Source organism: Ixodes scapularis, unplaced genomic scaffold (assembly GCF_016920785.2).
Source record: "Ixodes scapularis isolate PalLabHiFi unplaced genomic scaffold, ASM1692078v2 PGA_scaffold1__304_contigs__length_218370807, whole genome shotgun sequence".
Lineage (NCBI taxonomy): Eukaryota > Metazoa > Arthropoda > Arachnida > Ixodida > Ixodidae > Ixodes > Ixodes scapularis.
The window spans coordinates 184,760,163-184,774,306 of NW_024609846.1; the positions used below are offsets into that span (position 1 = coordinate 184,760,163).

General features: G+C 51.5%; 1 protein-coding gene across 1 annotated transcript; it reads left to right on the plus strand.

Annotated features, from left to right (window-relative positions):
* Positions 1-10,498: 10,498 nt before the first annotated feature.
* On the plus strand, positions 10,499-12,048 carry LOC115329680. The gene has a single exon (XM_029991389.4). It carries the CDS (start codon positions 10,556-10,558, stop codon positions 11,969-11,971), a length of 1,416 nt encoding a protein of 471 aa, XP_029847249.2. The 5' UTR covers positions 10,499-10,555; the 3' UTR covers positions 11,972-12,048.
* Positions 12,049-14,144: the final 2,096 nt, after the last annotated feature.

Sequence of the window (14,144 nt, forward strand, 5' to 3'; positions counted from 1 at the left end):
GTCTAAGAACATGAAACGTATATAGCTAAACAATAAATTATAAAAGAAGCGCGTGAGCATTTCGCGCAGCGGTTATGTATAACAAAGCATGGTGATATAACAGAGCATGGATTGGCTGGGTATAGAAAGCGACGGCGTGACGTAACACCTAGCAAACGAGGTGCAGCGGGAACATAGTGGCTAGGGCGTGCTTTGGCACAGCGAGGCGGCGTGTACCGGTGGCTAATGGTGTATTAATATTTTGTAATGATTCATCCGCATAATGTCACCGCGAAGCGGCGCGAATTCGGGAGGGGGGAGGGGGGGGGGGGAGGGAGGGTTAACACGCCCCCCCCCCCCTTCCCAGTAATACACCCGCCGTCCCCCGCTGCGTGGAGATAAAATCGTCGAAGGGGGACGTCACCGGCGATCTTCGGTTGCCAGGTGTTACGTCACGGCGTCGTTAACTATAACCAGCCAATCCAGTGCGGCCTCCGTTGTTATGCTTCCTATCGCCAAGCCTTTCAAACTATGCACCCCGCCGCCATCTGTCGGCGCTTGCAGAAGGTGTTTCCTAGCCAGTTCCCAGGCCAGTGGAGCTCTGACGCCATCCCGTTGAGACGTTACGAACTTCATGTACGTGTGCTCCAAACTAGTCCATGGTCAGCGCATGTGCTAGGGCACTAATGCTAAGGCATTAAAATTATATTGCGTAATCCTTCTACGAAAGAGTGTACATGCCTCGGCAACACCCTCGTCCATCTTCGTTATCCCTCTCAAAATACGAAAAAATTAATAAGACAAAAAATAAACAACCATGAGGCTCGAAATGTTGCTTTAGTGTACACGAATGACAGGTTTCCTGTTTGGAGGCGTTCAAAATAATCAAATTTACATGAAAACCTAGAAAAAAAAAAAAAAAAAAAGCCACCGTACTCGAGAAGTGGACATCGCGCTTTCGTCGTCCAACCACGCACCGTATTTTTCCCAATCCATCCAGGCGCCGTCGCGCACAACGAACCAAGACAAGCAGCCCGTTCCCCCTCCTAATGTATACGTGTTTATGTAGGGTCTCTGGCTATAAATCCTTTCACGCTCTCGAAATCGCAACAAACTTTGCGCTAACCCTCTCAACAGACGAACGCAAACATAGACCCTTTTTACGACTTCGTTTGCGAGGGAAGCGGTCGTTACCCGCCCTATGCCCCACGCATTTCCAAAGGGAGCCGCAAAAGTCATCGATTTTTCCGCCCCTTCCACGCGAATGTGTGCTCCACCTTGTTACACGGGGGAGCGCGGGAGCCACTTCTCCGTCGCCCGCCGTATATACCGCGATGAGGTACACAGCGTATACGCTTTCTTTCCTTTTTTATATATATATATTTGATTCACCGGTAGCTCTCCGCATTCCCTTTGATGTGCGCCAAATGACGCCGGCCTGAGCAGATATATGAGGCCGAGGTACGAGATTTTCCGTGGTATACCGCGTGGACGCCGTTAGCAGCTGGCAGCGACAAAGGAACGAACATGAGACTTCATTTGTAGCGGCAATCTTTCCTGAGACGGCTGCGCTGACGCCCCCCCTCCCCTCCCCGGTTATGCGCATTTTAAAAGGGCTGCGTGTATACCTTCCCCTTATTACCGCGGTCGTTTTCCCGAATAGTCGTTGCCGGCAAACTAGCGCCGAACTTCCCTCGGTGCTACTCATATAGGCGGCGGCGCATGACGACGAAGAACATTTTTTTTAACCCTTGGCACGGTTCGGTTCTGTGCTGCGTTAAGCCGCCTACCGTGACTACACTGTAACATTTTAAAGTTTTAAGGCCTGACTTACACAGCTCTTTGGATTTAATGTTCGAGCGGTTTCAGACAACGGTCGCGTTTATTAGTACGACTGGTTCGCAGTAAAATGTCTTCTTTCTTCGCCCTTCGCTCTGTACTGGCCGGGCCGCACAGCTAACGTCGGTAATAAATGCGTTTTTGTCTGCGCTGTTGATGACAACCTAGACTGCATGGCACTCTATTGCGCTGGGGTTGTAAGGCAAGACAGATAAAGGATGTTTGTCGGTTTTACGGGATCTGTTGCTGCTTACTAGAACCAGTAAGTTCCACCTGAGATGAAACGCACAGTCGTCGTTCAGATTTCCTATTGTTTTTTGGCAGCGACTCCTTACGCTCAGGTCCAGTAGAGCACGCACATCATGCTAACGAGCAAAATCTGCAGTCTCATGCACACTGCTTGCAAAAGTAAACATTAAAAAAATTGGCAGCGACCTTTTTCTTCTAGATCACCCGTTATGCGCATGAAAAAGATGCATGCAATGCATGTATCTGAGATATAGCTGGCATCATAATGAGCTGGCTCGGCGGAACGACGGCCAGAGATGCAAAGATCCCGCATGGGGATTTTCGCAACTTTTTGCAACTAGAACGGACTGTTGCGATTTCATGCACAAGGGATTATGGTAGTAATGATAAGCCGCGCATCTAGTCAGCGACCACAAGGAAGAAAACACAAACAAAAAAAACATGAATAGCGCGATGATGCATCAAAATTAAGTGTCGGCCACGCAAAGACAGGCGTCCAATACACTCTAGATGCTCGACTTATCATTTCTACCAATCTCCCCCGCGGTAGTTCGTTCTAACCTCGCTGTTAGCGGCTTCTACCGACAGCGACGCCACATGCCGGATTTCCGCCGCTTCGGCCGGCGTTACGATGAGCCAGCTGATGTTTATGCCGACTGTACGATCGATCAGAATTACTTAGAAGTCATTACAGTGTCGTCTCGGGGAATAAAAAAGAAACTTTAATTTTTATCAATTTCCCTGCTACGGTGAGGGGAAAACTGGGTGTATAAGTCACGTGGCGTCAATTTTCCCGCTAAGATTAGCGCGAAAAGTACATTGGCGTATTGGTCACGCAACGTCCGTTTTTCTGCTAGATTCGCTAGGGCTATTGCATCGACGTGTCACGTGTCGGCAGGTCAGTGTGACGTCCATTTCCCAGATAAATTTAGAGGGGAAGGTGAATGTTTTCAGGTCGCGTGACATTAATTTAGGGGGAGAGTGGGGAACTGAATTGGCGTAGAGGTCGCTTGACGTCAGCTTTCTTGTTAAATACAATGGAGAAATTGTATCGACGTGTCACCTGTCGTCAGGTTGCGTGACGTCAATTTCCTCGCTAAATCTGGCGGAGAAACTGAAGGTGTTTAGGCCGCGTGACATCAACGTTCCCCTCAAAAATTTGCGGGCAACTCAATTGGTGTAGACGTCAGGTGACGTCAATTCGCGTGACGTAAATTTTTTCGCTAAATTTAGCGGAGAAACTTAATCAGTGTGTTGATCACGGTACGTCAGTTTACGTGACATCAATTGACGTCACGTGACTTAAACTCTAAATTAGTTTTCCCTCTACATATAGCGGGAAATACAGAGACTATGTTTTGGGATTGGGAGGTTCCGTTAATCATTTTCACACAAAGGTTGAAAGAAAGTGCCCCACTTAAAGGGGCGATGCAACAATTTTTGTACTTTGTGCAAATACCGTTGAGACCGGATCCCTGAAGTTGATGACCTATGAAACATGCGTTCGTTTTTTACCACACTCAATAGAAGTCCCAGAAAAAAATCGAACAAAAACGAGCAGCGTTCACCCCCCAACTCGCAGCCAGAACAAGCGGCCACATGATCCGGAGCCGATTATGTGCCGCCAATGCTGATCATAGCCACGCGCTGGGGTGTGCAAAGCACAGGACACGCGTTCAGTTCCAGCCATTGTTATAGCTCGGCTAGTGACGTCATTGCAGCGATTGGACACGGGCCACTACCCGAATGTTTCTCGAACTAGTAATTATCAGGAGCCCAAATCGAGTGCCCACGCAATGCTCGGGTCCGATCTATGAACCGCATTCGAATATTGTCATTTGGGTGTACTGCGATCCCCACGTTACGTTATCAAATTTTGCAAAGGAGAGATTGAATGAAAATGATCGCTTTTGTCCTTGAAATTGCACCGCAACCAAGGAGTTTCTTGGCCAGTGGCGTTGCGTGCGAGTATCCTTGAGTCCCACTAGTGCCAGTAAGCTCGTGTAAAGCGAAAAACATTCCAATTGACTATCGTTGCGTCGCCCCTTTAACAAGTATTAAACTTGTCCGTTTTCGTATCTGGTTCGCACTATAATCACTGACAGGCTGAGAATAGTGAGCCAGGGTCAAACCGCTTATACTTCATACAAAAGACAGTCTGAGTACAGATTCGAACACGAATTACTGCGAGATCCGTGCTTCGAATGCCGCATGACAAAGTCAAATTTGGGGGTTTTACACGCCAAACCAACGAACGGCATCTGGCACGCCCCAGCGGAGGACTGAGGATTAATTTCGACCACCTGGGGATCGTTTGACGTGCAACCGAAAGCTGGGTTACACGGCGCCTTCTCCGCAATAAGCCTCCGTCAGATTGCGGGCACCTCGGCCAGGATTGGAACCCGCGACATGGGGATCCGTAGGCCAGCGCTCTCGCATCGGAGCCACCAAGGCGGCTGAATGTCGCATGACAAAAACTTGGTAGGCGGCGTTCGAACCACGGATATCGCGCTGACTCGTGTTTTCAGACTGTCTTTTGTGCGATGTATAAGCCGCGTGACACCGGCTGTATTGTGTCTCTTCGCGATGTCCATCCCCCACACGCGCTTGTTGCCTTCCGTTGTGTTTTGGTTGCACGCCCACGCTCGAGGCTCGGGAGGAGCCCAGGCGCTATGGAAGGCAGGAAGCTCGCGCAAAAGGCGGGACAACCCAAAAAGGTCCCTGTCGTTCTGATTCTGTATTGCGAGTGACTAGAGTTCACACGATACGCAGGGAAAAAGACAGTCATGGGTAAGTTACTTTTAAAAAGTAATTCGTTACAGTTACAGTTACTTTCAGAAAAAAGTAGCGAAGTTACCGTTACAGTTACCGCAACAAAAGAATAACTCGTTACAGTTACAGTTACTTATAAAAAGTAACGACGTTACTTTTCAGTTACTTTTCTATAACAAAAAAAAAATTTAGGAAAAACTAGAAAACGCTCTTCACAACGTTTTATTGAATAAAATTAAAAAGTACGCTTTTTACTTCATATTCTAACTTAGCAGCAGTTGCTTCTCGAAGTTACTGTTTGAAAGTTTCCACGCCAGAGTAGTGGCGCAAATCAAAATACGAAACATGCGCAGTGCGGAGTAGTGGCACTAATCAAAATACGAGACACGCGCAGTGCCCTTCACGTGTATTGCTGTTTTACGGTTGATTCACCCGATTAAAAAGCGTTTGCACAAAAAAAAAGAAAAGAAAATACACAACATAGGTAGTGCTTCAAGACATTAAGATGTAAGTGTTCAGGCACAAAGTACAAGCGCGTGCGTAAAGATAACTAGATATTTTTTCATAACATCTACACGTGGCTATATTCGGGTAGTGACTCACGAGAAAGAACGTATTCAAAACTTTGTGCAAGGCCAACTTGACACTGGAAATGTTGGAATAGACAATTTGGAAAGTGCAACAACGAATGGCTAAGTTGCACCTCGTTCAGTGATATATTATTCATAAAACACTGCAAAGTAACTACGAAAGTAACGTCGTTACTTTCGTCGTTACCTCAGAAAGAAGTAATAGAACTACAGTTACAAGTTACATTTTTAAAAAGTAATTCGTTAGAGTTACAAGTTACCAAAAAAGTAACTAAGTTACAGTAACGCGTTACTACCCAAGACTGGAAAAAGAGCGAAACGGCAGAGGTCTTTTTTTTTTTTTTTTTAATGGGGAAGCATTAACTATTCCATGAAGCGAGCCAAGGTCATCGGCTCAAGGCACCACCAAACGGCACCTAAACACCTTTCTCCAAGTGAAGCCGCGATCTGATGGCTCCCAGCTTTGAAACCGCGCGAAAAGCCTAGCAAAACGGCACCTAGTTTCCCCGCTCCCAATGTGAAGCCGAAATCTGATGGATTTTGGCTTCGGTCCCATTGGCTGGCGCGCGTCAGTTTCAAGGAACGAGGCCCCCATTGGCCGCTGCGCGTCAGTTTCAAGGAGGGCCACCCCATGGCGCTGCGTGCCCGCGCCGCCAGTGCGCCGGTACAAGGAATCGGCTGGCGCACCCGGGCAGACCACCAGCGCGCAAGAAAGGAATGGGCCGTGCCGCCGCTTTGGAGAGTGGCGGCACGGCGGGTGCCAAAGCAGCGCGGCCACTTCACGAGGACGCCCGCAAGATCGACATTCATACTTTTGCATTCAAAATTCATAGAAGTGCTTAGGTGTACATCGTGCCATTTTAAATTCCATGGGAAAGGAAAGCTTCTGGACACGGTGAATTGGCGACGTGTGCGACCGAAAGCGTCGCTGTGGTCGGCCTTCCACGATTGGCCCAAAAGCTGACTATGACGTCGGAAAGGGTATACCATCGACGGAAATAAGAGGAATGAAAGAACTTTAATTTTGACGGTGTTGGCAGTGTTGCTTTGAGAGCGCAATGATTTCAGGCTTCCACCATGCTATTTACAAACACCATCGAACTTGTTGTTCGCAAGGTAATGACGTCACAAGGGGGAACCATAGGAGGGCGCCACCAAAACGTCTCGCCGTTAATAGACACTTACCGAAAGTCAGTCTACCCACCCTGTGCAGTGTCAAAACGGACGCTCTAATGGCGACACTAGACAGCTCTCCACACTTGAAAAAGCGAACGTCTTCGAAAGCGCAGGGCAGAAAGCGGAAAAGAGGTTGGTCATTTTACGTTACCTACGATTTACAAAGTCGAGGGCGCTTGATTTAGGCGAGCATAATCTCCAAACACCAACATTAGGGCGGCAATATTGGAGCTTTAGCCGCTGCCACAAGATGACTCTGACTTTTGAAAAAGGGCATATTTTAGCAGAAAAAAAAATTACTGCAGCCCTCAGCAATTACGAATGTCATATTCGTTTCATTATTTTATGCGCGGATCAGTCAGGGAAACGCTTTCAAAGTAGCGCTGAACCCCCCCCCCCCCTTTTCCGAAGTAGAAAGAAAGGGGAGAGAGGAGGAAGGCCCGTCAGTCGACGTCACGAAAGGACCGGCTGGGGGACCCACGGACTCGCGGGGACTGGCCGCGCTTTTTTTCTAGGCAGCTGACGTTCAGAGCCGTCTTCGTTATGCAGCTGCATAGAGCTTGCTTTTATCTGTTAACCAGTCGTGCTACCGATTCGATCGCCCGACACGTTTATTGTTTTCTTGCTCGTTTACGGGGTTGCGTAATGTTTATGGCACTGAAATGGCTGGCTCATGTTCCCGCGTAGACGTCGCCTGCACAAACTGAGTCCGGCGTCGTTGCTCTTTCCGCTTACCGCCCTCTTCACGCCGACGTCAAAATAGGAAACTGGTGGGTTCCCGCTATGCAAACAGGGATTGTTTGGGCTTCACAAGCACACTCTTTTTGTTCGGAACGTGTTTCGGACCGCGCGTACAAATGAAACGTGTGGATTTGGTTAAAAAAAAGCTGGTCTGAACCCGGCGCTCTGCCGACCAGATTTGAGCATAAGACTGCGCCTCAGCTCATTCAAAACACACGCAAAAGGGAGATTAGTCTAAAAAAAACAATTATCGGTCGATTTATTCGACATTACACGTTCTCCCCAGGAGCGCCTTTTGGAAATTAAAGAGTCAGCATAATTATATTGTATATTCACTTTTTTTTCTACAAGTTACGCTGTTTTGAAATTAAGTTCGGCCATAGTCGTGCGAGGTTCGTTCGAGAACTTTAATATTTCCCGGTTTCTGTAACTTTACGCGGAAACACTAACATCAGAATAATATAATGTCTCGTGGAATAGTTCTTTGTGTCGCAAAAATTTGGTTCGACGGACGATGACGCTTGGTGATGGCCTAATTCAGCCAACAAATTACGATGTGTGAATGTAGAGGCCCAGGAAGCCCTCGCAATTACCACTAAGATTTGACGTGTGTTCGTTTATTTTCGCTGCCAAACACGCATGACCTTTCTGCGCAATTACTCGTATAGTCTAATACCTCTGTCAGGCGGGCACTTAAAATGGCATTTACGCTAAAGGCCTTTAGTATATTAAAATGAAATTCAAGATGAACCGTGTGCTGGGAGACAAACTTTACTCACACAAGGGCCTCGCATTCGGGCATGCTTGTCGAGCAACAGAAGAGATCGCGGAAAGCTCTTTTGTCTGCCGAGTGCTCCAGCGTTGGTGAATAATGTAGCTTGCACGCTCACGTGTACAGCAGCTGCCAAGCACGAATGCCGACGTGGGCTAAATCCCTGTCTTCTGGATACCATTTCGGGGAGTTCCACGCTAATCCGGCCCGCCGTGTCCCGCCAAGATCACTGCGCTTACTCTCAACACTTCCTAAGTTACAATAAGCAGCAGTCAACGTTCCGCCACGTACGAAGCGGTCATGTAGCGTCGCTACCCTTCGGCGTTAGCGTTTCTGCTCTGCCGACGGCCGGGAAGGTGCACTTTGTCGTGCCGAGGGTTCTCTGGACACATGCCCCTTCAGGATCCACCGAAAGACAGGACAGAGGGATTCTGTACACCATCCCCACTTTGCTTTAGATTCTGTACAAAATCCCCACTAGAGTCCCTCTGTCTCGTGGGAGTGTGTACGTGGGGCAGTCTGGGAGATGCATGAACGAAAGGTTGAGGGGTCCTGTCATTGAGGTCACCTCCCTCTGGTAATCGAGCAGTGCATTGTAATAGGATTTGCGGCCAAGTGTTCACCTCACTGAGTTGGCTTGTTGCTCTCTTGTAGTGCTGCATCACATCGTCCTCGATCGCCTCGTGCCGTGGCCATCACATCGTCCTCGATCGCCTCGTGCCGTGCTGCATCACTTTGTACTCGATCGCCTCGTGCCGTGGCCACTACCACCATCCCTCAAGCGCCGCTTCTGCCTGGCTTTGATTGGTCGGCTCGGATGACCTACGAAGCTGCCACGTTACGGCGAGACGCCTCTACGGTGTTTAAAAGGACTGTCGCCCACGACTGACACGGGGCTCGGACCAAAGGGTCATGGCACGACACGGTAGAAGATTTCCTTAACATAGCCGGCCCGCTACCGACAATGACGAGCGAAGCAAGGGTAGCGCCCTGGGAAGTTGCCAAGGTATCCATCGAGCTACGGATCAAGCGCCTGCGAGGCAAAAAAGTTGGACCGATCAACGCTGTCAGAGAAGCTGTGGAAAAACACATCGAAGAACACTACGGTGGTTGGCTGCAGATATACACGGACGGCTCTGTAAACAAGGCTAGAACATCCAGCACGGCAGCTTTCTACATCCCGGAGTTAGCCCTGGAATGGTGCGACAGGCTACAGGCGCCTACATCCTCCACGACGGCCGAGCTAGTGGCTATTGACAAGGCCCTCCAAGCTGCTACCCAGCTGTCACCTCACCGGATGGTGCTCCTCACCTAGCGCCTCGCACTGTCCCCACACCACGACTCCCACAGCAGGCGGCACTCAACGTCCACTGGCACCTTCAAGACAGCAAGCCAAAACCGGCACTACCAAGAGGTGCGCTGTCCGGCCTATCTCGGGCGGCGCGGACTCTTGTGCGACACCTGCGCACAAACACGGCCTACACGAATGCTTTCCTTACGAAGATAGGTAAGGGGCAGCACCCACTTTGCTCCCAGAGTCACTCCGCAGAGACGGTGGAACACATTCTGTGTGTCTGCCCAGCATATGAAACTCAACGAGCAGCACTGCGCAAAAGGCTTGGCAAGAGCGACCTCACAACAAATGACATCCTTGCACCCGACAGTTCCGGACGAAAGTGCCAGAACACCCTGAAAGCCATGTTGGCATTTCTACAAAACACAAAAATCATAACCCGACTTTAATTTTTTTTTTTTACGTTACCTGCCCATGCCAGCTACCCCGTGCTAGGCTAACCTAGGTGACGATTAAAACCAAACGACGAACACACACACACACACTGACACGGGTTTTGCGGCCAAGTGTTCACCTCACTGAGTTGGCTTGTTGCTCTCTTGTAGTGCTGCATCACATCGTCCTCGATCGCCTCGTGCCGTGGCCATCACATCGTCCTCGATCGCCTCGTGCCGTGCTGCATCACTTCGTCCTCCATCTCCTCGTGCCGTGGCCACTATCACCATCCCTCAAGCGACACTTCTGCCTGGCTTTGATTGGTCGGCTCGGATGACCTATGAAGCTGCCACCTTACGGCGAGACGCCTCTACTGTGTTTAAAAGGACTGTCGCCCACGACTGACGCGGGGGTTTTTCATGTCCCGGCCACCGGAACACATAAGCGGCATCGCCGGCAAGCTTTGCGCTCTGTCTTCGGCGTCCGAAGTGGACGGTTGCCGCTGAGCTGCGTCCGCTGTCGTCTCGAAGCACGCTGTGTTGTTCCTGCTGTCACATCTAACGCCGAAAACCTCGCCGGTACGAGCGTTGAACTTCAGCCTTTTTTTCTGGGGCCTTCTGGGAGACGCCGAACATCGCCCGGTCTACCGCAAGCAAGCGCCGCGGGGGGCTCGTGCAGAGCCAACCTCAGCCCCTTGCCGACGACGGAATGTCTGCTGGCCAACCTTCATCCCAAGTTGACAGGCCCACCTACCACCTGGAGCCGGAGCACGTGCCGTCGGGGACTCGTCCGTCTCCCCGACAAGCTCATGAGGTAGCCGAATCTTCGGAGGACGACTCTACCTTCAAGGAAGGCATCTCCGATATGGACGACACTGAAGGGTCCCAAGACTGGACCGAATCGCGAGGCAAAAAGCGCCGACGGAAAAGTGGCGGCTCGGGCACGTCCGGGACTACTAGCCACAGGCTACTTGAAGAGGGGTTCACCGTCTTGTTCGGCCCCACCAACTCCGACTCGGTTGCGTCGCTCAGTCCATCCAAGCTTACAGAATACGTCGAATGTGCTGCGCCAGGTGCCGTCAAAGAAGTCCGCGTCAACAAGGCAAGGAACTTAATCGCAGTCGAAGCACGGACACCCAAACTCAAGGGAGTACTCCTGGACCTCAAGGTACTCTGCACCACTCCTGTCCGAGCATTCCTCTCCAGTCCCCCGAACACCTGCATCGGGCTTATCAGGGACGTGGAACTCGGCCTTTCCGACGCTGACATCCGGAACCAGATACGGGCTCCAGTCAAGATCTGGGACGTGCGGCGACTTGGGGAGAAGTCTAAACTCGTGAAGATTGTCTTCCTCGGGAAGACGCGGCCCGACTCCCTCCTCTACGGACTAGTTCGAACTCCGGTCCTGCCTTTCAAGGTAAAAGCCCTGCAGTGTCGGCGGTGCCTCCGTTACGGCCATATATCCGCGGTCTGCAATCGTTCCCAGGCATGCGCACGATGCGGCGCCTCACACGACGGCGGGTGCGAATCACCCGAACCAAAGTGCATCAACTGTCGTCAGAGCCATGAGGCCACGTCCTCGTCCTGCCCAACCCGACGTCGAGAGCTCGCCATCTTGCGTTACCGCTCAGAAAACAACGCAACGTTCCGGGATGCTCGCGAAGCACTCCGCAACTCCTCGTCAGCCAAGTCAGACAAGAATTCACGCAGTGAGCAGAGTAGCACCCCCTCAGACAAGAATGTACCCCAAGACGCGCGTCCTACCCCGACCGACACTCATGCACCGGCGGTATCATCCCCTACCTGCCAAGAAACCGATGCCACTCCCGGCACCAGCCTCTCAGCCTTCAGCACCACGGTAAAACAGACCTGGGCAGAAACTGTCAAAAGCTCGAAACCATCCAAAGGCCGCGACACCCGAGCTTCTCGACAAGGTGCACCTGTGCCGCCATCTTCAGGCCACACCGAAGCCGCCGCCCCCTTCTCGCCGCATCCCTTCAAGTCCATTGTAACCATGATCTTTGGCGCCGTGCGTGACCTAATCCACATCCTGCCAACATCCTCGTTCCGTAAGTTCCTGGAAGCCGTCCTAGCGCTCGAGGGCATCATAGGGGCGCTGCTCTGAAGCTCGACTGACAGCGGTACCCTTAGCCCCGCTGATGCCTCCCTCAGTGCATCAGTCCCCTGCTAGAGGGCGACGACAGACCCCTGTGGCTCTACAGTAAAACTGTGCAGGTCTGCTGACCAGACTGTCAGAGTTGTCCCTCTACCTTCAACAATGGAAGATACCCATTTTAGCTCTTTGCGAAGCTGGTCTCCCAGGAAATCGCAGCATCCCTGGGTATTTTGCTTATAAAAACCCGTCCATACCAAGCTTTCCAAACGGCAGCGCTGCAATTTATATCCAAAAAGCTATCCCTCACCATGTCGTGGATGTCTCTGACCTCTGCACTGTTAACCGGGACCTCGTTGCGGTGCGTGCTGAGATCGCCGGGCGGCGCCTCACTATTATCTCAATTTATGTCCGCCCAGGAGGGGGCGCTGTGGAGGTCGCCGGCTTGGTGGATTCCCTGCGCACCAGGATCACCGATCCGGTTGTGATCTGTGGGGACTGGAACGCTCATCATGCTCTATGGGGTGACACCAGAGAAGATGCAAGGGGCAGGATGCTGGCAGAACAGTTTGGAGAACACAACCCTGTTGTGGCCAACGACGGCTCCCCGACATTTTTCCGGCCACCCTGCACTTTCAGTGCCATCGACGTCACAGCCCATTCACCGGAGATCCCACTGTCTTGGCGGGTTGCAGCCGACACCATGGGCAGTGATCACTTCCCAGTCTTCATCGACATCATAGGCCTACAACGTCCTGGGGTCCACGAGATCTCCGTCATTCACTGGGACCGGTTCCGAGACAACCTAGGGCGATCTACACGACCCCTCCTGGAGGCCATCAGCGACGCGGCGAAAGAAGCCACAATCAAGGCATCCGTACCTACATCCTTCCCTGCACCCGACCTGACCCTTCTAAACCTGTGTGCAGCAAGACGGAGGGCCCAGAGACTTCTGCAACGTAAGGGTGGCGTGACCTTTAAGACCCTCTTTAACAGGATTGACGCTGCCCTACGACGTTATGCCAAAAAAATGCTTCAAGCGGCAGTGGGATTTGATCTGCTCTTCGGTGGATGCAACCACACCAGCCCGGCGTATCTGGAGGCTTATGGACAGTCTGTCCGGGAAAAGAATGTACAGCCTCCCATTCGCTTCTCTGGTCCTATGCACGGGAAAGCTACAAGCGGCCCTGGCCGAAGACTTTGATACTCTCTATGCCGCGGCCGTTTCCCAGCCAAAGCCGCGCTGCCATGCGGATAAAGCACCTTTCTGCATGGATGCCCCTTTTACGGAATCCGAACTGAGATCCGCACTGAGAGCCTCCAAGAGACGAGGGGCACCGGGACCAGACGGGGTCACGACGCAAATGTTACAGAACCTGCCAGATTCACGTTTACAGGAACTTCTTTTGTCGTTCAATGATATCTGGGCCTCATCAGAGCCTCCAGCGGTTTGGCGACTGGCATGGGTGGTCCCTGTACTCAAGAGTGGCAAACCAGCAGGAGACTTATCGTCCTACCGGCCGGTGTCCCTCACCTCATGCGTTGCCAAGCTCTTCGAGCGGCTGGTACACGCCCGCTTGATCTGGTGGCTGGAGGAACACAACCTACTCCCGTCAAATATAACTGGGTTCAGGTCCCGTCTCTCCGCACAAGACAGTATCCTGGACATTGTCAGTGCAGTGCAGCATGCAGCAGCTAGCCGTAAGTCTACCGTGGCGGCATTCTTCGATATTCAGGCTGCATTCGACAATGTGGAACCGGCATCAGTCCTGGCCCAACTAACCTCTTGGGGTATCACGGGAAGAGTTCAGAGCTTCCTCGAGGGTTTTCTTTCGGACAGATCAATCCAAGTCAAACTGAGCAACACACTCAGCCAGCCAAGACCGGTGCAACGCGATCTACCCCAGGGCAGCGTCCTGTCGCCTCTACTCTTTAACATCGCCATTGCGGGCCTCCCAGCCGCTCTTCCCAACTCAAGGATCCCGATTGGCATTTCTATGTACGCGGACGACTTATGCATCTGGGTCTCTGGCTTCCGACACCCAACCTTGAGGGCCATAATGCAATCCGCCATAAACAAGATCCAGGCCTTCCTCGAGAACCAAGGTCTTTCAATTTCCGGTCACAAGGCAGCAGCCATGGTCTTCCCAGGAAGGAACCGCCGGTTGCGGGAGGTCAAGCTCCA